Source organism: Panthera leo, chromosome F2 (genome assembly GCF_018350215.1).
Source record: "Panthera leo isolate Ple1 chromosome F2, P.leo_Ple1_pat1.1, whole genome shotgun sequence".
Lineage (NCBI taxonomy): Eukaryota > Metazoa > Chordata > Mammalia > Carnivora > Felidae > Panthera > Panthera leo.
The window spans coordinates 5612970-5637671 of record NC_056695.1 but is presented as its reverse complement, the minus strand read 5'-3'; the positions used below and the strand labels follow the sequence as shown (position 1 = coordinate 5637671).

General features: G+C 42.3%; 1 protein-coding gene across 8 annotated transcripts in view; it reads left to right on the top strand.

The window, feature by feature from the left end:
* Nucleotides 1–24702, top strand: part of RB1CC1 (RB1 inducible coiled-coil 1) — a 91694-nt gene that overhangs the window by 56593 nt on the left and 10399 nt on the right. For 6 of the 8 annotated variants that reach the window (XR_006198273.1, XM_042923715.1, XM_042923716.1 and 3 more), the window contains 3 exons: nt 14998–15163; nt 17917–18025; nt 18128–18368. The exons of 1 other annotated variant lie outside the window; for it this stretch is intronic. Coding sequence is in view for 6 of the 7 variants with exons in the window: in XM_042923715.1 (XP_042779649.1) it covers nt 14998–15163; nt 17917–18025; nt 18128–18368 (516 nt within the window). In the remaining variant the exon portion in view is untranslated. Of the gene's footprint in view, nt 1–3133; nt 4828–14997; nt 15164–17916; nt 18026–18127; nt 18369–24702 lie in introns of those variants that run through there. One more of the 8 variants, XM_042923719.1, reaches the window with a different exon arrangement.

Sequence of the window (24702 nt, the reverse complement as noted above, 5' to 3'; positions counted from 1 at the left end):
CCCAGTGATGCAGCTCAGTCTGTAGCACAAAATGGGCCGCTCTCACTCACTTGACAGGAAGCTCCTGTGGAAATTATCTTGGGTACACCCACCTCTGGAGAGTAAGCCTGGACTGCCTTTCTCCTTTCCAGATCTTGTGCGTGTGCACTCTCTCTTAAAATAAATAAACTTCTTTAAAAAATAGGAAAAAATAATAATAAAATGGATTAGCATCTTGGATTTCCAGAGAAGGATTGTTTTGCAAATTTCAAGTGTTTTCAAGGACTTCTTCCTTTTTTAATTCATTGATTTCCTTCTTTTGGTTTATTTGAAGTTTTTTTCCTAACTTCTTTTCATTGGCAAACTTGCAGTTAGAAGGGGATTCTCGGAAATATAGCCTCTCTGCAGTACAGTGCGGATGAGATTCTAGAAGAGGAGGGAGAGCAGTGGCAGAATGATGACAGTCCAGCACTGTATACCTCCCATTTCCAACTCAGGGGAGCCTTCCTGTCTCTACCCATATTGATTCCAAATAGAGACACTTAAAATGTCAGGTTTCTGTTGGACGTGATTCAGCTTATGTCCCTCACATCACCTCCGATAGCCTCACCCTCTTCGACACGTGAGACTCATTCTGTCATTTTAGCCGTCCTGGAGCTCTTCATGTTTCTCTCTGCACAGACCTAATCTCTCTTTGATATTCTGTAGGTTAAATACTGAAATACAGGGTTAACTACAATTGTCACAACATTCATTACATAGTAAAATAATGAGAGAAGGGGAATAAAGATAAAAAAAATTGATCCAATATGTAGAGGTTTAATTATGGTAGTCTTTATTTCTCTAATTAGTCTTGCAACTCTAGTAGGTATTTGCAGCTTCCTTCTGTTCCGCACTCCATTTTCTACCTTAGACGTTACCTCCGCTGATTTCACTTCTTGGCCTGAAGAGACTGCCGTTAATGGTTCCTCCTGTAATGCGGTTCATGTAGGTGCTCATTTGTTTCTCAATGGACACAGCAGTGCCAAGAGACATCCTAGGAAAGCTTCTGACTTTCAGGCATCTTCCTCTGCCCTTACAGTGCAGGAGCAGCTGTTTCCCGTTGATAAGTTCAGTCGTATCAGTACATAATGCAGCTTCTTTCTTTGTGTGTTGATTCCGTGCTGCGATGAGCCCTAGGTGTCCATGTGGTGGTTGAAGCTTCCGGTTCACTGGGGCCCCGGTTCTGTCTCTTGGCAAAGGAATTCTTTTGCAGGGAACTAAACTGGCAGGGTCCAGAGTTGTAGGGAAGGGAAGCAAAATTTTTGCTCTTGGCTCATTGAAATACTAGTTATTCTAGTTTTCATCCCTGGTTGTCCAGCCTGTGTGTTCTAACTGTGGGAGGATTCGTTTCACAAAGTAGTCTGTGGTTCAGGGCGCGCACTGCATCCTTCAGCCTGGCCATTCAGAATGCCGCCCGTCTGGTACCCTAACTGAGCTTTCGGTGCAGTGATCCACAGTTGTATCAACCCAGCTGTTTTAAGGGTTGGCCTGTGTGGTAAGATAAGTGACTTCCACGGGCTACAGGCCATGGCTACATATGTTTCGCTGTAAAATGAAACTCCTTGTTCAGAAGCAATTCTAGTAGAATATCATGGCAGTGAATAAGGCCTTTTGTCTGTTCCGGAATGGTGGGTATGTTCAGAAATACTGCGGGCATGGAAGGTAGTTCCATTCGGAGAGTAATAAACTGTCTTTGTGAAGACAGATTACTATCCTTTTTATGACGGAAACAGTCCCGTGGGATCAGCCTGCCACCAGGTAGCTGGCTGGTCTCCCAAATGAGCACTGCCATATCGGGGGCTCGCTGCTGGTTACTAGACGCACAGAAATCCATGTTACCGAGCCCATATGTAACCTCACTTCCCGCCTCTGTGGATAGTTGTCCGTGAACCTTTTGAATAGGACTGATTGATACTCACAGAATGCTCACCTTGCCCATCTGAGAATCAAGAGGTTCCTCACAGCGGGACAGAATATACTCAGAACCTAATCTCATACTTACATATCCTGCACATTTAAGAGTGTGATATTTCTTTTCCAGAAACCTTCCCACCAGCTTTCAATCTAGTTTCTCCCGAGTCCCTCACTATCCAGCCGAGCCTTTGACCAGTCTCCGTGAAGCAGCGTAAATCTGTACCCCTGACCATTTCTCCTCCCAGCTAACTTCGGGTACACTGTTTGACATGTTGCCGCTGGGAACTTTCCCTTCTCTACTCTTCTTCGGAGCCACTCCTCAGTGGGGCTCTGTACCTCAACTGGACCTTTGAATCGTGGCAGTGCATTTTGCAGAATCCTGATGAAACCAGGCCTGCCAGTTTTTTTCGCTCCTGGTGAATGTCAGAGCGGTGAGGGGGAGAGAGGCAGTGTAGCGGGAGGAGGCACCTTGGGAACCGGAGCCTCTTACTTGTGCCGTATTTCGTTGGCTCTCACGCACGCCACACCTGTCTTCTGAAAGAAGACTGCTGTGTCTGCCCAGCCTGTGGTTTCAAGTGTTCGCTTGACGACGGTCAGCTCAGGCCACCCAGTAGCTTGGGGGACCGTGGCCAGTCTGTCAATCTGCACAGCCCCAGCAGCAAGCCGCAGTCACTTTACGACAGGGAGCTGGGGGTGCGCTTCACAATTCTAAGGGTCTCAGCTGTGATTTCTCGTATCGGCCTCGCCAAAAGCCCTGTGCGGTGTTCATCTCTGCTCCCGACACTTCAGGCGTCTTCTGGCAAACGTGGCCCGAGGGGCCGAGCGACTTGCTCGCCGCTCTGGGCCTTCTACCGACCGGGGAGCCTCACAGGTTCTCCCGTAAACGAGTCGGAGCGGCATACCCAGGTGCGTCTTGCCTGCAGGATTCCGAGATGCTCCCCTGGCAGCAGCTTGGCCCTTCACCTTAGAGGGGGCAGCTCACGTGATCAGACCACCGGGCGCTTAGAAATTTCACCGTGCCAACAAGCAGCTGAATTTTCATCTGTTGCTTTATCGCTCACCTTCTGGCACACGTGTGCCTTGCCCTGGTAGCTCAGGTGGTTGCCGCTTTTGCCTGCTTGGCCCAAGGTGCATAAATGCCATAACTGTATCGGATTGGTGTGATCTGTTTTTTTTCTTCTTTTTCCCCACCTCTCAGATTAGTGTGATATCTTGAGGAATCGCCAGAAGACCAATATCCCTGCCAGCGTGGTTTTAACAGAGGACTAGAGAATTGGTATAATCCAGAGACGATAAGACATTGGAAGCGTATTGCTGTTGCTGTAGGTGAAATTTGACGGACTCTTGGGGTCTATACTAGGGATTGACAGACTGGCCTGTGGGGATCCAGCTCACCACTTGTTTTTGTAAACGCAGCTGTATCGGAACACACAGATACCCGTTGCTTGACCTGTTTGTTGCCTGTGGTTGCTTTTGGCGTAGTTGAGTAGGTGTGACGGGTCATCCGGCGAAAATGTTCACCCGTCCCTTTAAAGGAGTTTGTCAGCCCCGGTGTCTACTTAGAGCTACGAAGAGGAAAGAAATCACTAAGTCAGTAGCTCCGTGTCAGGTAGTGGTAGCCTTGCTGATTTGCCACAGCAGAGAGGGCACGTGTGGAATAACTGTTTTCTTGGAGCCACTGCCTGATCGAATTGACGAGAATCCATTGTTTTTGTGCGTTTTCTACAGGACACACACTTAAGTTGAATAAGAATGTGGTAGATATCTCCCTTATATCATGTGAAGCGAGAGGCGGTTTTAGGGATTTGACTTGGCTTTTCACCATGATACGTCTCCATTCCGTAAATAAGGGAACCAACAGGGTATCTCCAACAGTTGCTTTTGTGTCTGTTCCACTGTAAATTGTGGATGTAAGGGACCCACTGGGTCCAAGCTCCATGTATCACCTGGCTGTCCATAATCTCCTGGTGGACCGCAGTGACATTCGAGCCCCTTCAGAGCCAGCATTCATTAGTCCCTCCAGAGTTGGTTAATTACTTACCCAGAGTACACAGTCAGCCTGAGAAGTGGGCACAGGTCCCTATGCTAAAGACTATAAAAGAGACCATAATATCAAACTTTGGCATTGTAGTTGGTGACTGACTCAGGTCTTGGGATTGGGTGAGGGGTAGTGATTCTCTGTATTTTAATTAGCTCTCTGAGCAGCAGATACTGAGTTGTAAAAAAACAAAACCAAACAAAACAGGCTTTTGAAGTTTTAATCCTTGATCATCCCATTCTGTCTTAGCCCTGCGAACAGCCAGCACCAGAGTGTTTCTGGGTCAGACCTTCTAATTGCCGCTCCAGCACTGCTGTCTATAACAGCCCCACATCGTGTGTCTGGTTAAGTGCCGCTGATCGGCCTCCACCCCTCCAGAGTCTTGTCATTCCCGTTAAGGTCATTGATTTTCAGCGATTTCGCCTCACTCTGCTCTCCTTGTCCTGCGGAGTACCACTACAGAGCCTTTTGAAGTCGAATTTCCCAAAGTTTTGGCGAAGGGTACATTCTCTGGACCCTCCCAGGGTACAAATAATAAATCTCTTCCACGGTGCCTGTCACCATCATTCTTTGGGTGTCCTCCTCAAGACGAAATTTGTTCTTTAAAAACCGTTTTCTAAGATGAAAATTAGTGAGAAGAGTGCCATTGTGTTTATACATTTGTAGATCTCCTTAATGTTTGGCTTAATGGAGTCTCCTGTTTCTGCGTCCAATCTGTTGCGGTGTCTTTTGATTAACGGGTGATAAAAATTCAGCCTTTCACTTACATGTAACTGGAAAAGAGGTATATTTCAAGAGCTTGTTCAGATGCTTGTGAATATTTCTTTGATACTAAATAAAAATCCAACAAATGATGATTTCTTAAACATTGGTTTCAGTATGGAATATTAAACTGTCAAGTGGATTTTTTTCCTACTGTTACTTGCTAATATCTGTTGAACGATCTGTCTTGCACTTGGAGTGGATGTTTTACTCATGCATGATTTTGGTCATTTGAAAACCACTGGTTCCCGGAGTTAAACGGATCTTGTAAATACTGACATATTTTATTGACAGAAAAATCAGATGTTAATATACCTACCAATTTTATGAAAAAGATCTTAGGTGCTAGGAAGCTCTCAAACTTATAGTGGCAGATACAAGTTTTCTAAGGTTTGGGGCACGGTGGGGGGGTTGTTAGTTTTACATTTTCTCTATGCCCACCCAACATGGGGCTTGAACTCATGACCCCAAGATTAAGAGTTAACATCTGACGGAGCCAGCCAAGTGCCCCAAATTTTCTAAAATTTTAATTTATTCTTAAAGAGTGACATTTTACCACTGGTAAATTCTGTCAGGTGTTCATTGAAGTAACACACTCATGTGGGTCATTTGTGAAAAAAAAAATGTCTGTTGGAAAACTCAAATTTAAATAACAAAGATTGTCATTTTTCAAATAGAAATCGTATAGGATGAAAAAAGCAGCCAAATTCACACAGCCAGAACAGTCATACAAGAACTGTTCCGTGAGACAGACACGCTTCTGGAAGCGGCAGAAGGGCTTTATATGTTCTCATTTTGTCACACCTGACACTAAAAAGTGCATACTCTGTGGTCAGATTTCGATAGTGACAATTTTTACCACATTATGGATGTTCCAAAATCAACCTGCCTTTTTCTTTATCGCTTCGACTGCCTTGATGGAAAGGAAACAGTGACTAAAAGTACAGTTTGGCACTATTGTCTTTAATTTATGCTAAGGGGTCAGCGATCTTATCATGTACAGATGACAGCAAAGTATAAGAGACATGTCATTTTAGTATTATTATGAAAATAGCTGTGCTCTTACTGATCCCTTGAAAGTGTTCTAGTCACCTCAGGGTTCCGTGGATCACACTTTGAGAATCGTTGATAAAGGGACTGGTTGGCACCATTGTAACCCTTCGATAAGGTTTCTGTCCACGCTACTCACCTGGCAAGAGGCAAGTGAGACCATATAAATGACTGGGTGTGGCCGCGTTGCAGTAAAACTTGAGTTACACCAACGGGTAAAAGCTGCATCTGGCCTACCCGCCTTTGTGTGCCTGCCTGTAGTCTAGAATATCTCCTCTCCGCATCGCATTCTCTTGTAGTGTTGGCCATTAGGTCCAGGTGTCAGGCAGGCAGTGAAGTAAACTGTTAACATTGAATGTAGAGTCTCTGATTATTGTAGCTGTACAGATAATTGTGGCCTCGGTTATCCCTATGTTTGCCTTTCCCCTTCAGACTCCTGTCGGATGTATTCCCATACATGTTCCCTATATTGCTACCAAAATAAATGGAAACTTTGCAGTTGGACTTCCTCCTTGGTTAGATTTTCAACTCGCCTGGGATCTGGAGATTTGAAAGTAGAGATGGGTCTGGAAGTAATTAAATAGTAGGGGAGCCGGTTGAGAGGGGTCAGCTTGTTGAGATGGGACCCTGGGGCAAGGGGACACTAATCTTTAGATGAGGGAACAGAGGCTGCTGCTGCTGGCCAAAACACCTGGGTGGGATTCGGTGGGGACAGCTATGGCGTCTCTAAAACCTTTAGCCACCTGAGCCACTGAGCCAGACAGCTATAGGTGTCAGCTGTTAGGCCCTGGAATGCCCTATTCTCCCAGAGTGCGTGTCCCGCTGGCAGTGAGGTCACGACTGCCTGCAGATCAGAGCATCCAATTCCAGATTGCTGTCTTTATGCTCTTTTCCCCCAAGGATCATATTTGTGTCTGTTAGGATTGAGTCTAGAAAACAGAATCTCTTAAATACTCCAGGATTAAAGGGTTATATATTAAAATGAGAACTTCTGTGAATTTGGGGAGACCTAAGGGAGGGACGGGGTAAGGGAGTTGCTGCTGAAGACCTGGAAATCTGGATTCAAAGCCATCGGAAGCACCAAAAGTGGGTGGCTCGTCAGGAAATGGCTACAGGGTCACCTGGGTGGCTCAGCTGGCTAAGCATCTGACTGTTGATCTCAGCTCTGGGATCGAGCCCCACATCGGGCTCTGCACTGACAGCACAGAGACTGTTAGGTCCTCTCTTCCCCCCCCCCCCCCACCCCTTCCCTTGCTTGCTCTTTCTCTCAAAAATATATAAACATTAAAAAAAAAAAAAAGGAAATGGCTACAGTTCCTTGGAGACTTCCACATCAGTTGCCTAGTGGGGCACCATTGCAGGCATTTCACTTGGAAAACCCTTCGGAATCTTACGTAGCCCCCATATCTAGCCATAGCCACCTCTGGAGAGTGACAGACTCTTTCTCGTCTATCATTGGCAAACTTGAACTCAGAACTTAACTGGGAAGGAGTTTCTGGACGGTGCAGTTCTAGGCTTCTCTGTCACGCAGAAGAAACATTTGAAAAAAAATAAGTAGGGGCACTTGGGCGACTCAGTCGGTTAAAGCCCCCGACCCTCAGTGTGGGCTCAGGTCATGATGTCACGGTTTGTGAGATTGATCCCGGCGTTGGGCTCCGTGCTGACAGCGCAGTGCCTGCTCAGGATTCTCCCTCTGCCTCTCCCCTACTCACACACTCTCTCGCTCTCTCTCTCTCTCTCCCCCCCCCCGCCCCTCTCTCTGACCCCCCCAAAAATGAATAAACTTTTAAAACAAAAGAAAGGAAATCGGTGAGAAGAAATGATGCTGAGGCGATGACACAGCCCAGCACACCTCCTTGCTTTCCACCACTCGGTTGGTTGCACATGTGCCAGAGGCATCGTGGAGGGACGGTGGGAAGCAGCAGCAAGACACAAGGATATTGGTTGTATCCATAATGTAACTCCCACAAGTCAGTAAGGAAAAGGCAAGCCGTTAGGCAAATGGGCAGAGGATATAAACAGCCATATCAGTGAAGAAGTACAAATGGCTAACATGCGAATAGCTTTTCAGTCTACGTGGGATTAAGGAAATGCAAAATTAAAATAAGATGCATTCCTTCCTATGTAACTGGGAAAAATTAATAGTATACCTTATTTTTAAGGGGAAAGGGCTTTCTCATACACCTGTGTACACAGGAAGTGCAAAGAGTGTGTGTGTGTGTGTGTGTGTGTGTGGTGTTTGCATATGTTGGCATATGCATGTGTTGGCATATGTTTGCATATGTTTTTGTGCCAGGACCATAGTGTCTTGATGACTACAGCTTTGTGATCTAGCTTGAAATCCAGAATTGTGATGCCTCCAGTTTTATTTTTCTTTTTCAGGATTGCTTTGGCTATTTAGGGTCTTTTGTGGTTTCATACAAATTTTAGGATTGTTTGATCTAGCTCTGTGAAGAATGCTGGTGGTATTTTGATGGGGATTGCATGAAATGTATAGATTGCGTTGGGTAATACATTTTAACAATATTAATAAGTGTTCTGTAGTTTTCAGACTACACATCTTTAACCTCTTTAGTTTATTCCTAGGTATCTTACTGTTTTTGGTGCAGTTGTAAATGGGATTGATTCCTTGATTTCTTTTTCTACTGCTCTTTCTTTTTCTATTATTATTGGTGCATAGAAATGCAACAGATTATGCACATTGATTTTTGTATCCTGCAACTTCGCTGAGTTCACGTATTCTAGCAGTTGTTTGGTGGAGCCTTTCAGGTTTTCTACGTAGAATATCACGCAGCTTCAAATAGTGGGAGTTTGACTTCCGCCTTGCTGATTTGTCTTCCCTTTATTTCTTTTTGAGGTCTGATTGCTGTGGCTAAGAATCCCATCCTGTGTTAAATAGTAATGGTGAGAGTGGGCATCCTTGTCTTGTTCCTGACCATAGGGGAAAAGCTCTCAGTTTTTCCCCACTGAGGATGGTATTAGCTGTGGGTCTTTGATATGTGGCCTTTATGATGTTGAGGTGTATTCCTTCTGTTCCTACTTTGTTGAGGTTTCTATCAAGAATGGATACTGTATTTTGTCCAATGCTCTTCATCTGTTGGCAGGATCATATGGCTCTTACCCTTTCTTCTATTAATGTGGTATATCACATTGAGTTGGGAATATTGAACCAGACCTGTGGCCCAGAAATGAATCCCACTTGATCATGGTGAATAATTCTTTTAATTTGCTGTTGAATTCAGTTTCTGCTGTCTTGTTGAGAATTTTTGCATCCAGGTTCATCACGAATATTGGCCTGTAATTCTGCTTGTTAGTGGGGTTTTTGTCTGGTTTTGAAATCAAGGCAATGCTGGCTTCATAGAATGAGTTTGGAAGCTTTTTTGGAAGAGTTTGAGAATAAGTATTAACTCTTCTTTAAATGTCTGGTAGAATTCCTCTGGGAAGCCATCTGGCCTAGGACTCTTGTTTGTTGGGAGACTTTTGATGACTGATTCAATTTCTTCGCTGGTTATGGGTCTGTTCAAATTTTCTGTTTCTTCCTGTTTGAGTTTTGGAAATGTGTGAGTGCTTAGGAATGTGTCCATTTCTTCCAGGTTGTCCAGTTTGTTGGCATATAATTTTCCATAGTATTCTCTTATAATTGTTGGTATTTCTGTGGTGTTTGTGATCTCTCCTCTTTCACTTGTGATTTTATCTGTTTGGGTCATTCTCTTTTTTGGTAGGTCTTGCTAAGATTTCATCAGAGAACCAGGTCTTAGTTTTGTTGATCTGTTCTACTGGGTTTTTTTGTTTGTTCCTGTAGCCTTTATTTCTGCTCTAATCTTTATTTCCCTTCTGCTGGCTTTAGGCTTTGTTTGCTATTCCTTTTCTAGCTCCTTTGGTTAATTTGTATACTTAGGACCTTTCCTGCTTCATGAGCTAGGCCTGAATTGCAATACACTTTCACCTTATGACTGCTTTAGCTGTATCCAAAGGGTTTGGACTGTTGTGTTTTCATATTCGTTTGCTTCTATGTCTTTTTTATTTCTTCTTTAATTTCCTGGTTAACCCATTCATTCTTTAGTAGGATGTTCTTTAACCTCCATGTATTTGAGGGCTTTCCAAACTTTGTCTTGTGGTTGACCTCAAGTTTCATCATGTTATGGTCTGAAAACATGTATGGTATGATCTCAATTTTTTGTACCTGTCACGGGCTGATTTGTGACCCAGTATGTGATCTGTTCTGGAGAATGTTCCGTGTGCACTCAAGAAGAATGTGTATTTTGCTGCTTTAGGATGAAATGTTCTGAGGGGCACATGGGTGGCTCTGTCAGTTAAGGGTCTAACTTCAGCTCAGGTCATGATCTCGTGGTTCGTGAGTTCAAGCCCCGCCTCAGGCCCCATGCTGGCAGTGCGGAGCCTGCTTGGGATTCTCTCTCCCTCTGTCTCTCTTCCCCTCTCCCACTTGCATGTGTTCTCTCTCTCTCTCTCAAAATAAATAAATAAACTTTAAAAAAAAAGGATGAAATGTTCTGAATATATCTGTTAAGTCCATCCAGCCCAGTGTGTCATTCAAAGCCATTGTTTCTTTCTTGACATTCTACCTAAATGATCTGTCAGTTGCTGTAAGTGGATTGTTAATGTCCCCTACTATTGTTGTATTATTACCATTGACTTTATGTTTGTTATTAATTGATTTATGTATTTGGGTGCTTTCAAGTTGGGAGCATAAATATTTACAGTTGTTAGATCTTCCTGGTGGACAGACCCCTTAATTATGATATAATGCCCTTCTTCATCGCTTGTTGCTGGCTCTGTTTTAAAATATAGTGTGTTTGGGGCTCCTGGGTGGCTCAGTCGGTTGAGCGTCCGACTTTGGCTCAGGTCATGATCTCACAGTCTGTGAGTTCGAGCCCCGCATCGAGCTCTGTGCTGACAGCTCAGAACCTGGAGCCTGCTTCGGATTCTGTGTCTCCCTCTCTCTCTGCCCCTCCCCGGCTCATGCTCTGTCTCTCTCTCTGTCAAAAATAAACAAACATTAAAATATAGTGTGTTTGATAGGAGTATGGCTACTCAGACTTTCTTTTGACAACTGTTAGCATGATAGATGGTCTCCACCCCCTCACTTTGAATCTGCAGATATCTTTAGGTCTAAAATGAGTCTCTTGTCGGCAGCATGTAGATGGATCTTGGGGTTTTTTTTAATCCATTCTGATACCCTGTGTCTTTTGATTGGAGCATTTAGTCCATTTGCATTCAGAGTGATTATTGAAAGCTGTGAATTTAGTGCCATTGTGTTACCTGTAGAGTTGATATTTCTGGTGATGTTCTCTGGTCCTGTCTAGTCCTTGTTACTTTTGATCTTTTTGTTTTGTTCTATTTTTTTCTCCTCTCAAGGAGTCCCCCTTAAAATTTCTTGCAGGGCTGGTTTAGTGGTCATGTACTCCTTCAGTTTTTGTCTGGGAAATTCTTTAACTCTCCCTCTATTCTGAATGACAGCCTTGCTGGCTAAAGAATTCTTGGCTGCATGTTTTCTGCATTCAGCACGTTGACAATTTCCTGACGCTCCCTTCTGACCTGCCAAGTTTCACTGGACAGGTCTGCTGCTAACCTCATGTATCTACCCTTGTAAGTTAAGGGCCTTTTGTTCAGAAATCTTTCTTTATTTTTGTATCTTGCACATTTCACTACAATATGTCATGGTGATGACCTGTGTTTGTTGATTTTGAGGGGAGTTCTCTGTGCCTCTTCGACTTGAGTGCCTATTTCCTTCCCCATGTTAGGGAATTTTCAGCTAAAACTTTGTTCAGATAAACCTTCTGCCCCTTTTTCCCGCTCTTCTTCTGGGACTCCTATGATACAGATAATCTTTGTTTTATGGAGTCACTCAGTTCTCTAAAGGCTCCCCATGATCCAGTAGTTTTTTTTTCTTCATTATTTCCCATGATTTTATCTTCTGTGTTACCTATTCTTTCCTCTGCTTCTTCAGTCGTCATTGTGACTATCCAGTCAGTTTTGTATCTCAGTGATAGCATTTTTTTATTTCAGCCTGACTAGTTGTTAGGTCTTTGATCTCTGCAGCAAGGTTTTCTCGGGTGTCTTCTATACTTTTCTCAAGCCCAGCTGGTAGTCTTATGACTGCTATTTTAAATTCTTGTTCAGATATATCGCATATATCTGTTTTGAGCACGTCTCTGGTTTTGATTTCTTCTTGACCTTTCTTTTAGGGAGAATTCCTCCATCTTGTCATTTGGGCTGCGTGTCTGTCTTTTGTGTGTTTCGAAAGCTTGTCATGTTTTCTGCACCTGAGAGTAATGCCGTATTAAAAAGGGGGAATACACTGCCCCCAGCCTGGCACTTCAGGAAGAGTTTCTGGCGTATACCGTGTGCACTCTGCTGTTGAGTTTTGGCTGCTCATTCCCACTGGTCAGTCCTGTGCAGAGCTCCTCCTTGCTTGTCCTGGGGCGGGTTTGGACTTTTAAATAGGTATGCTTTGATTTGTTTGTTAAAATAAGCCTGGAAAAAAAAAATGAAAAAAAAGTAACCCAACAAACAAAAAACTATGAGCCTGATTCCAAAAGAACAAAAGAAGAAACAAAACAAAACAAAACCCAGTAGGCCTGGTCCTGTTTCCCCCAGAACTGCAGGTGTCGTTTCGAAGCACTGGATTTTCGGAACACTTTGTGCCCGCGGAGTGCTCTCTGTGCCGGTCTTCTGCAGGAGAGGCCCTGTGCGCTGGCCCCGAGTCACCCCTGCCCAAGTAAACACGCGGCTGCCAGGCACAGGGGGCAGGGTTTGGTGTAAGTGGCCCGTCCTCCATTATGGGCCACCGGGCTGCTCTCTGAAGTCCTGCGGTGTTGTCGTTGGGGGGAAACGGCACCGCCACAGTCTCTCGTCCCAGACGGGGCGATCTCACACCCCTTGCTGTTGAGGCAGCCCTACGGAATAGCAGGGCAGGGAGCTGGGATTCAAGACTCAAATCTTCAAGGACCTGACACCACACTGCCCCGCCCCCCATCCTCCAGAGTAGAGCCTCTCCACGCTGTGTCTGATGTCCTTCGTCGCAGAAAAACAGTCCCACTGCCTGCGCAGTGCACAGAATCTGTGGTGTAGCACCTCCAAAGGCAGCAGTAAAGCTATATGCCCTCTGGGTGCACCTCTGTCCCCCGCCAATGGAAAGCCTTTCGCTGGCACCTGTAGGGTCTCTGGTCCTTGGGGAGGCAATACACCGTCTTCCGGAAGTACTTCGGCCAGGGCAACGTTCTCGCCCGGCGCGCCCTGGGGATCCCTGCACCGCGGCTGTGCGTCGTGCGCTGCGGGGCCGGCTCCCTCCTCCCCAGGAGCCCATGCGAGCTCTGGAGAGAGTCGCCCGCTTCCAGAATCTTTTCTCATGCTGAACCTTCCCTCCTTTATACTTCGTTACTGTGTTCCAGTGTTCTGACCAATATCCTCACAGAAGTCTTTCACAAACCTGAATTTATATTTTATCATTCTCTCTCTAGATAAAATTCTTTAATGACTTTACATTGTACTTATAAAATCCCCAAGGTTTGGGGCCGTTGGGTGTCCAACTTCAGCTCAGGTCGTGATCTCGAATTTCATGAGTTCGATTCCCCCGTGGGGCTCTGTGCTGACGGCTCAGAGCCTGGAGCTGCTTCGGATTCTGTGTCTGCCTCTCTCTCTGCCCCTCCCCGGCTCCTGCTCTTTTTCTCTCTCTCAAAAAAAAAAAAAAATTTTTTTTTTAATTAAAAACATAAAACGTTTTATTAGACAAGCACTGTTGAAGACAAGCTAATATGTAAACTCTGCGTATACCTAATTTTAATCCTGAACACTTGGTATGTTGAGTCCACATTTATATTCTGTTTTCTCCCTAATCCTTTGTTTTACATAGCCTGTCAGGTTTTTTTCTGTGCTACAGTTTTTACCTTCCGTACCCCTTTGTCGTCTAGCCCTAAAGGAAAACTTTGAAAACAAATCTTTTACCTTATCCCTTTTTACTATATTACGGATTAAGTGTTTCCCCAGTTGAAGCCTTTCTGTAAACTAAGAAGTGTCAGACTTTGTTAGAAATATTATGTCTCTAACTTCATACTTGATGTTTGCTCATTTAAAACCATCTCTTAGGAGAAAATGGGGACCAAGTTCATATGAATTACTAGATTTTATCAGTAAATTTGGAAGTATGACTAAAAGAATCACAGTGAACAGTTTTTGTCTGATTGTCAATTGCTGTATTAATTGTATAATAATTTTATAGATTATGAAATTACATCAGGAATAAGTAAGAGCAAACAATTTCAATATCCACATTGGTTGTAAAATGCCTCGTCATTCCAGAAACATTAAAGTGTCATTTGAAATTGTGTAAGTGTACATTTAAAGCAATGAGTTGAGTTGATTTGGTCACCAAAATAGTGTGGGAATATTTGCTAAGACGGCAGCCTTTTTCCTGTGGTTTTAACATATTTGTGACTCCTTTGGTGGGATTAATTACCTGCTTCATGGGCAAAGGTTTTTGAGGTACAAGATTATTGGGTTGAAGACAGACAAAATTCACTTCTGTATCAGAAGTTACAGTGCTTACTAACTTGTGTTTGTGCTTTTTCTCTTCGCCTTTCCTCTTCTCTTCTCTCGGGTGCTTTGTCAGCAACCCGTCAGGGGTTAGCTAATTTCGAGGGAGATGAGTATGAATTAGGAATACGTGGATTTACTGTGAACATTTAAGCCCGCCTGTAGTTTTGGGTTATTTATTCATTAGCTAACAAAATGACCCAAAACCTGTTTTAAAAATTAAGGTCTTTTCAACGTACGTGATCTTCACGTATGGGTTTCTTTTTTCTTTCTCTTTTTTTTCTTTTTTTATCTGTGTCATGTACATTACAGTTGTAGGAATAGCAGAACTGAAATTTGAAACTGAGTTGAGACGCATATTGATTTTTATATTGAGAACATTCCCACTTACTGGTAGAAGCAGGTTATCCTGAATTTATCACATACGGTTATCATAGTCGTTCAGCCATGTTGGTGTCAGTATCTGGCACTTTCCCCTCTTACTTGCTTCCAGTTGGTAGATAAAAAGGGTGGAGGGTTACCCAGAAATATCTCCTAATTATTGTTAGGTTTAAGGAAGATACGTAGCCTTTCTGATGTCAGCGAATTGTGGCATTTGATATATTCATGATTATATGTTATTTTGGGGGAAAAGTTTAATACTTCATTTAATTTTCAAGTCTTGCCACTGAATCTACCAGAGAAGATTCTTCAAGCCTAGTCGCTGAACTTCAAGAAAAGCTTCAGGAAGAAAAAGCAAAGTTTCTAGAACAACTTGAAGAGCAAGAGAAAAGAAAGAATGAAGAAATGCAGAATGTTCGAACATCTCTGATTGCTGAACAACAGGTATGTTCTCCAACCCTCATTACATTTACTTTAGGTCTAAAGAAGCTAAATATAAATTAACGAATATAATTTTTTTGTGCAGCTGAGGGTGCCTCATATCTTAGATGTGATTTTTCCAGCTTTGACCTTGATAATATTTATTAAATATCCTCATGATAAAAGCATTTTCAATTCCGATTACTTTTAAGTGTTTATACGACTTCATATATAATGATTGAATTTTCCCCCTGAGCTCTAAAATTTTATTATTCTAAATTACATGCTAATCGGTACAGACTTTTTACACTTCCCCCATTCTTATCCACATGACAGGCCGGTGGTAGATAATGGCGGGCTGTTGAACTTTGACGATTCACTTGTTAGTATTGATGACTACCGAGAGTGTAAAGCTCGTGAAGGACGCAGGGGCCAGACCGCTAAGAAGTAGGGGGTCTGGTGAAGGAGCTTATACTTCACCGCAGGCCTGGATGACGACGAGCAATTGGAGAGGAAATCAAGGGACCACAGTTTGATTTGTACTTAATAGGGATCGCCCTCTGGGGCAGGGAGAAAGAGGGGAGAACTGCCAGGCACGGGGGGGGGGGGGGGGGGGGGGGGGGGGCGTAGGGCAGTGGGCGTCTGCAGTGACAGCTCGGGCCGGCGAGAAGAGTGACCTGGTTTTCTTACCCCGAGGGATGCGTTTCTGAAACGGTGACACATGGTATATAGTTGGTACCCACATTCGTTCGATATATGTGGATCTTTTCCCTTTTCTGAGATGGTATGATTACCTTCATGTCTTTTTAGAATTCAAGAAAGTCCAGTAGTTCAGAACCTGTAGTCACTTTACATTTTAAGTTTTAAGGCCTGGGGAAAGAAAGGAGAGCCTGAAAAGAAGGAAGGAGAGTAACTAGAAAAAGGAAGAGTGCGGCTTTATGGAAGCCAATGAATTTTAAGTGTTCGCGAAGTAGCGACCAGTTTTAAGAATTACCAAGGAAGAGATCATTAATGATGTCTCTGTTTTTAAAAATCTGAGGTTGTACATTCCCTTGTATGATTCATTCGACATGAACTCTCACTCTCTTGCTATCTTTCTCTGTGTGCTCCTTTATGAGCGACACATAATTTTAGATTGCCCGAATTAGGTAGGGGATGAATTAACTGACAGAAATGTGTGTGCTATTATAAATATTTGTTGATTCTTTTTACATAAATAATACATAGAGAGATGGCTTAGCAAAAGACATCACAAGTGCCCCTTTTGAGGCATCTTCACGTATGCTTTCTGGCTTAACTCAGTGTTTAATGAATTCACTAATTTTGCTCTAAAAATGCCATATCCTTACTCTGTCTCCCAGTTTTTAGTGTTATTGGCAGTATGCATTAATTGAAGGATCCTGACTCTTAATTTTGGAATTGCAAATGCTGGGCAGATGGGAAGAGGCCTTTGCCGTCCATCTATGGCTCTTAAGTTTTTAATGTTTATTTGGTTTTGAGAGACAGAGACAGAGTGTGAGTGGGGGAGGCAGAGAGAGAGAGGAAGACACAGAATCTGAAGCAGGCTCCAGGCCCCGAGCTGTCAGCACAGAGCCCGATGCGGGGCTCGAACTCAGAAGCCGTGAGATCATGACCTGAGCCGAAGTCGGACGCTCAACCGACTGAGCCACCAGGGCGCCCCTGTGGCTCTTAAGTTTAAAGAAGATCTTAATGGAGATTTTGCAAATGAAATTGTCGACCATTTGGTCATCTTTATAAAAGAAACTACAGTGAGAATTGCCACAGGGACTTTCGCGATCTGTGCAGGCACTTCAGTACATGGGCTTCATAGTAGGAAGGGGTTTTGGTTTTTTTCTAATTGTTTTTTTTTTGAAAGAGAGCAAGTGTGTGTGCCTGGGAGAGGGGCAAAGGGAGAAAGAGTCTTAAGCAGGCTTCTTGCCCAGCTTGGAGCCTGATGCGGGGCTCGATCTCATGACTGTGAGATCATGACCTGAGCTGAAATCAAGAGTCAGACACTTAACCGACTGAATCACTCAGGCGCCCCGGAAAGTTTTTATAAAAGTCGAGGAAGAACAAGTCTAGTTATTATAAGCCAGATGTCCAGATAAAGAGATGGGATGATGTCATCTCTGTGAAACATTACTGTGGTAGTCAAGATTTAGCTAAAAACAAAAGGAAGATTCCAGAAGCAGGAAGATTATTAAAGAAGAAAAAGGGAGTGTATAACAACACTCGTTACCTCGTTTTCTTTCTTTCCCCCCAAATTTAAAATCATCTCTTCATGCTAAATTTCCTCTGACGATAAATAGGTAGACAGTCTGTAATGAGAAAATAGAATTCATTTGAAAGGTATTAAATTGGAACGTATCTTAATGTGGAACCAGGACAGTGCAGTGACACTGTATTTACAACAGTATAGCATTCTTATTTAAAAATAAACATCATTTGTGGGGCGCCTGGGTGGCTCACTTCGGTTAAGCGTCTGATTCTTGGTTTCGGCTCAGGTCACGATCTCACGGATTTGTGGTTCGAGCCCCACATCAGGCTCTGCGCTGACAGTGCAGAGCCCGCTTGGGATTCTCTGTCTCCGTCCCTTTCTGCCCCTCAAACAAACAAACAAACAAACCAACAAACCAGACATACATCATTTGTGAGCTGCACTATAGCTTCTCCACATACAGATGCACCACGCAAAACAAAAATATTGGCTAGTTTATTCCGCCCTGGCTGCTGTGTACGTGCAGATAATTTAAACAGTTGTCATTCTCTTGTTCCAGACCAACTTTAACACTGTTTTAACAAGAGAGAAAATGAGAAAAGAAAACATAATCAACGATCTTAATGATAAGCTGAAAAGTACAATGCAACAGCAAGAGCGAGATAAAGGTAAGTGACGTTTTGTCATGTATTTTCAACGCCTTTTAAGATTAAAACAGTCACATGAAATGTTTATAATGTGTGATTTCACCTTGGGGGGGGGGCCTCCAGATCTGATAGAGTCACTGTCTGAAGATCGAGCTCGATTGCTTGAGGAAAAGAAAAAACTGGAGGAAGAAGTCAGCAAGCTGCGCGGCGGCAGTTTTGTTCCCTCGCCGTACGTAGCCGCGGCCCCGGAACTTTACGGAGCATGCGCACCGGAACTCCCAGGCGAGCCAGAGCGGTCAGGCCCGGAAACGCAAGACGAAGGCAAAGCCGACTCGGCGATGGAGACCAGCACGATGTCTGTACAGTAAGTCCGTCCGGCTTCGGCTGCCCCAAGTAGGACAGGCTCTCCAAGCACCGGTGCACTTCCGTGAGCCAAGCGCCGAGGACAGGAAATACGTGTGGCGCTGCTGTGCCTGAAAGTCGTTGTGCCTTTTAGATCTTTGAGCCGCAAATCCGAGCAATACTTTAGTGTCGCTGACTGTGTGTGTATGTGAGTCGCTTTGGCCTCTTTTCATAGTTTACGGGTGCCCCACACTTGTCGTGGGCTGCCCGCTGAAGGCTCCCTGCAGGAGTGTGAAGCTGTTCTTGTTCGCAGGATGTGTTTAAACTCTGAGGTCCACTACCTAGGAGGAAGGGGCGTTACCATAGTAACGGATATATTGATTTTGGTGAGTGTGTGTTGGGCGGGGGAAGGCAGAGGAGTTCCTAAAGGGACTATCCTAATTAGAAGGCGTAAGCGACAGAAGGAAGTCCAGACACGGGAACAGTTAACCGGCCGATGGCAGCAAAACCTCTCAAGAAAAAAAAGTATCCAACTGAATTCTACATATGAGAAGCACCTGAAGAAAAATAGTAAGGGGAAAAGTGTGTAAATCATTCAAGGCAAAAGGGTTTTATAAGTTAAAGAAGAAGTTTCAGATTTAGAGAGGGCACGGTTTTACCTTAAGCAGTTGGTTGGTAACTTGTAGTTGCTTAAAAATGTAACTTCGATCAATTGTGTATGAATAGAAAGTGGATTAAATCTAGAACGAGAACTTTGTAGAGCCACAGTTATGGTAGGCCTTTTTCCTCTCGTGACACAATGAAGTAAAAATAATAAATAAATAAAGCAATAGAGAAACCGTTAAGGAAATTCACTACATACCAGATCACAAAACAAGTCTCAGAGTTCTAAATACTGAAGTAATTACAGCCACTAAGCATAAGCAGTTGAAAATTAGTAACGAAAGTAGTTTATCCATTTGCTAATTTGAATACCTATGTATACAACATAGGTATTGATAAGAAAATCGAAATTGAGTTATTTAAGTCTAAACAAAAGTATCAAAAATGAGAGCTATAATCAAGGTGGTAACACTGGGACAATTATATAATCTCAAGTACATGTATGAGAAAATGAAATTAATAAAAGTATGTAAACTATGATAAATAAAATATCAAGTAAAAAGAAGGTACAAATACGTGGAATGAATAGAACCATAACCAAACGTATGGATTTAAAAATTACAGAGACTAAGATACAGGTGTAAAAAATCCCAAGGACAGTTTTAACATTTCAGATGGAATGGAGTCAAAGATGATCGTCATGACTCATTGGAGTATTTCAGGAATGCGATAAGTAAATTAAACATCAGGGTTCCTGGGGGGCTCAGTCAGGTAAGCATCTTCTGACTCTTGGTTTCGGTTCAGGTCATGATATCACGGTTTGTGAGTTTGAGCCCCATATTGGGCTCCGCACTGACAGTGTGGCACCTGCGTGGGATTCATTCATATTCATATTCATATTCATTCTCTCTCTCTCTCTCCCCTCCTCCCCACTGACATGCACATGTGCATGCACTCTCTCAAAAATAAAAGTCTTCAAAACTATTTAAAAAAAAAAAAGAAAACCCACGAGAAGATCATATTCAGTGGTGAAACACTGAATGCTTTCCCCTAAAAAATCAAGAGCAAGAAGATGGTCCACTTTGGCTGCTTGTATTCAGCATTGCACCTGAGGTTCTATAAAGGGCACTTAGGCAAGAAAAAGAAATTAAAGGCATCCAGATTAGAAAGGAAGAAATAAAACTATCTATTTGTATATATAATATGATCTTGTATATTGACAGTCCCCAGAATCTCACTACAAATTTAAATACTTAAGAATAAATTTAACAGAAGTTGTTCAAGACATGTACACTGAAGGTTACAAAATATTATTGAATGAACTTGAAGACCTAAAAAGACATCCCATGTTCATTGATTGGAAGACTTAATCTTGGGATGCCTGGCTGGCTCACTCAGTAGAGCATGCAACTCTTGATCTTGGGGTTGTGAGTTCAAGCCCCACGTTGAATGTAGAGATTACTTAAAAACAAAATCTTAAAAAAAAAAAAAAAAAAAAAAAGACTTAATTTTGTTGAGGTAGCAATACTCTGTGATCTGCAGATTCAACACGGTTGTTGTTGAAATACACCTTTTTTGCAGAAGTGGACAGTGGGTCCTAAATTCATATGGAAATGCAACGAACTCAAAATAACCAAAACAGTCTTCAAAAAAAATGAAGTTGGAAACACACATGTCCTTATTTCAGAAATTAATACAAAACTATAGTAATAAGGATGTTGGTAGCTGATATATATGTGTGTAGTTATATGTATGTAGACATATATATAAACCATTGAAATAGAGTCTGGAAATAAGCCCTTAACTTTATAGTCTGTTGAACCTGAATCCTTGTATTATGGTGCCAGGACAATTCAATGGAGAAATGGTAGCTTTTTCAGTAAATGGTGCTAGGACAGGACAGGTGAATATCCACAAACAAAGAATGAAATTGGATCTCCTATTTAAAAGACAGGGGAATCACAGAGTTAAGTGTAAAAGCTAAAATGAAATTAAATCTTCATGACCTTGTCTTAGGCATAGCCTCTTCCTACAAGAATTAACATTAGGGGTGCCTTGGTGGCTTAGTCGGTTAAGTGTCCCAACTCTTGGTTTGGGCTCTGGTAGTAATCCCAGTGTCATGGGATCGAACTCCATGTGGGGCTCCATGCTGAGGATGGAGCCTGCTTAAGAATTCTACACCCTCTTTCTTGCTCTCCCTCTACCCCTGCCCCCCAGCTCATGTGTGCTCACTCTGTCTCAAATAAAAAAATTTAAACAAAAAAAAAGAATTAACATTTAGAAGACACAATTCCTGCTTTAGTCAGTTGCTTAAAATGTAAATGGGGAATTACCCAGAATAATTTAGAAGTCTACATTACTGCTAATACCAGACATAAAGAATTGTAAGAAACTACTATGTACAATCATTTACAACAAATTGGACAATCTAGAAGACATGGATACACTCCTAGAAACATACAACCGTCCAAGACTGAGTCATGAAGAAATAGAAAATCTTAACAGGCCAGTTAAGTAAGGAGATTGAATCTGTAAGCAAAAACCTCCCAGCAAAGAAAAGTCTGGGACCAGATGGCTTCACTGGTGAATTCTATCAAACATTTTTTTTAAAAGAAGAACTAATACCAACCTTCCTGAAACTCTTCTAAAACATAGAAGAGGAAAGAGCTCTACGGAACTCAATATATGAAGCCAGCATTACCCTGTTACCTGCATGACAGGGGAGCTACAAGAAAAATACAGGGCAGTATCCATAATGGACATAGATGCAGAAATGCTCAGCAATATATTAATAAACCAAGTTCTGCAACGTACGAAAGGGAATGTACACCAGGATCAAGTGGGATTTATTCCAGGGATACAAGGGTGGTTCAACCTCAGCAAACTGGTGCAATCTACCCCATCAACAAAACAAAGAATGGCCATCGTTTAATCATTTCAATAGATGAGGAAAAAGCACTTGACAGAATTTTCAACATCAATCCTTTCATGATAAAAACTCTTCACAAAGTGGGTGTAGAGTGAATGTACCCCAACATAATAAAGGCTGTATATGCGAAACACACAGTTAACATCATACTCAACAGCAGAAAGCTGAAAGTTTCTCTGTAAGATCTGGACAAAGCAAAGATACCTACTCTCGCCACTGCTTTTCACCATAGTGTGCTGGAAGTCCTAGCCAGAGCAATTAGGCAAGAAAAGGAAATAAAAAATACCCAAACAGGTAAGGAAGAAGTGAAATTATCTCTTTGTAGATGACATGATAATATGTAGAAACCCCTAAAAGACCACCAAAAACTGTTAGAACTAATCATAAGTTCAGGAAAGTTGCAGGACATGAGATCAGTAATGTTTTTATATGCTAACAATGAACTAACAAAGAGATTTGAGAAACTGTCCCATTTACAATTGCATCAAAAAGTAAAATACTTAGTAATAGATTTAACCAAGGAGGTGAAAGATTTGTACACTGAAAACTACAAGATGTTGGTGAAAGAAATTGAAGAAGACACAAATAAGTGGACAGAGATTTTGTGTTCATGGATTGGAAGAATTAAAATTATGAAAATGTCTTTACTAACCAAAGCAATCTGAAGATTCTTTGCAATCCCTATCAAAACTCCAGTAACACTTCTCACAGAAATGGAAAGGAGCAATCCCAAAATTCATACGGAACTACAGAACGCCCTGAATAACCAAAGCGATCTTGAGCAAGAGGAGCAAAGCTAGAGGTTTCACACTTTCTGACTTTCTGACAGGTTTCACACTGTATTACAGTGCTGTAGTAATCAAACAGGTGGCATAAGTAGATACAAAGCTGAATGGAATAGAATAGAGATGCCAGAAACAAATTCCTGCATATTAGGCAACTAAAATTTGACAAGGGAGTTTAGGAATGCCCAGTAGGGAAAGGATAGTGTCTTCAATAAATGGTGCTGGGAAAACTGGACGGCCACATGCAAAAGAATGAAACCGGATCCCTATGTTAACACCATACACAAAAATCACCTCAAAATGGATTAAAGACTTAAATAGAAGACCCAAAACTGTAAAACTCAGAGAAGAAAGTATAGGAGAGAAGCTCCTTGACATTGGCTTGGCAGTGGTGTGGGGGGTTTTCACTGGAAGCAAAGACAGCAAAAATAAACAAGTAGGACTACATCAAACTAAAAAGGTTCTGCACATCAACAAAATCAAAAGACAACTTATGGAGTGGAAGAAAATATTTGCAAATTATACATCTAATACATTGTTAATGCCTGAAATATATAAAGAACCCACACAACAGCAAAGAAACAACCCCAGTTAAAAAGTGGGCAAAAAATAGACCTTTTTCCAAAGAGGACGTACGGATGACCTACATGAAAAGGTACTCAGTGTCACCAATCATAAGGGGAATATAAATCAAAGCCACAAGATACCAGTCTCCTCGTATCTCTTAGGATGTCTGTTATTAAAGAGGCAGTGGGTAACAAGTGCTGGTGAGAATGTGGAGGAAAGAGAACTCTCATGAACTGTTTGTGGGAATGTAAACTGGTACAGCCAGTATAGAAAACAATATGGTGGTTCCTCAAGGAATTAAAAGTAGAGCTGCCGTATGATCCAGCTGTCTCTCAGCTCTGGGTACATCTATGCAAAAGAAATGAAGCCATTATCTCAAAAGCGATCTCTGTCCTCCCATGTTCACGGCAGCATTATTCACAGTAGCCAATACATGGGAACATCCTAAGTATCCCTTGATGGATGAATGGATTAAGAAAATGGTGAACAAAAATATTTCACGAATTATTATTCAGCCATGAGAAAGAAGGAGATTCTGCCCTTTGCAGTAGCATGGATGAACCTGGAGGCCAACATGCCAAATGAAATAAGCCAGCCAGAGAGAGACAAATAATGCATAGTATCCCTTATATGTAGAATCTTTAAATAAAAAGTCAAATTCATAGAGTAGAAAAGTGGTTGCCAGGAGCTGGGACTGGGGGGGGCAAGGTTGGATAAAGGTTGCAATCTTTCAGGTACAAGTTATAAGATGAACAAGACCTAAGGATGTAACATGGTCACGGTAAATGATAACACTGTGTTGTATAGTTGAAATTTGATAAGAGAGTAGAATTTCAACATTCTCCCTGCCTTGCTAAAAAGGTAAGTGATGGAGGTGTTAGTTGACTCATTGAACTTATGTTTTCACAATGTGTATGTATATCACATCATCATATTTTACACTTTGAATGTCTCATAATTTATTTCCCAATTGTGCCTCCATAAAGAATTGTAATAAAAATACAACGTTCAAGCCTGTACCCTATTAGACATTTTTTTCTTTTCTAACTTTTGAGTGTTTTAGTGCGATGGGCAGATTTACGCATGGCAGAGAGATGAGCACATTTCTAGCCACTTAGTAGTACCACTGAAATCTTTATTGAGATCTGGTTTATTTTTTTGTGGAATAAAACTTTAAGTTCTGTCTGTAGCTTACTCATAGATGTATTGTGTTTTATTTCTAGTTTTAATGGTGAAGCCACCCAGGAAATACCACTTTATTGGTACCACACATTAACCCACACGTAGGAAGAGGAGCGCTTCTTCCTCTCTGGGGGAAAACTTCAGATTCAAAAGACATGGCCCCTAGAAAAATGCATGCACAAAGTTTTGCTTATAATTTCAAAAGGTTTGTCGATCTGGATTCAAGACCTCCAGTTACAAAGAACATGTACCATTGAAATGTGTCCTAATTTAAACATTAAGGCTGCTTT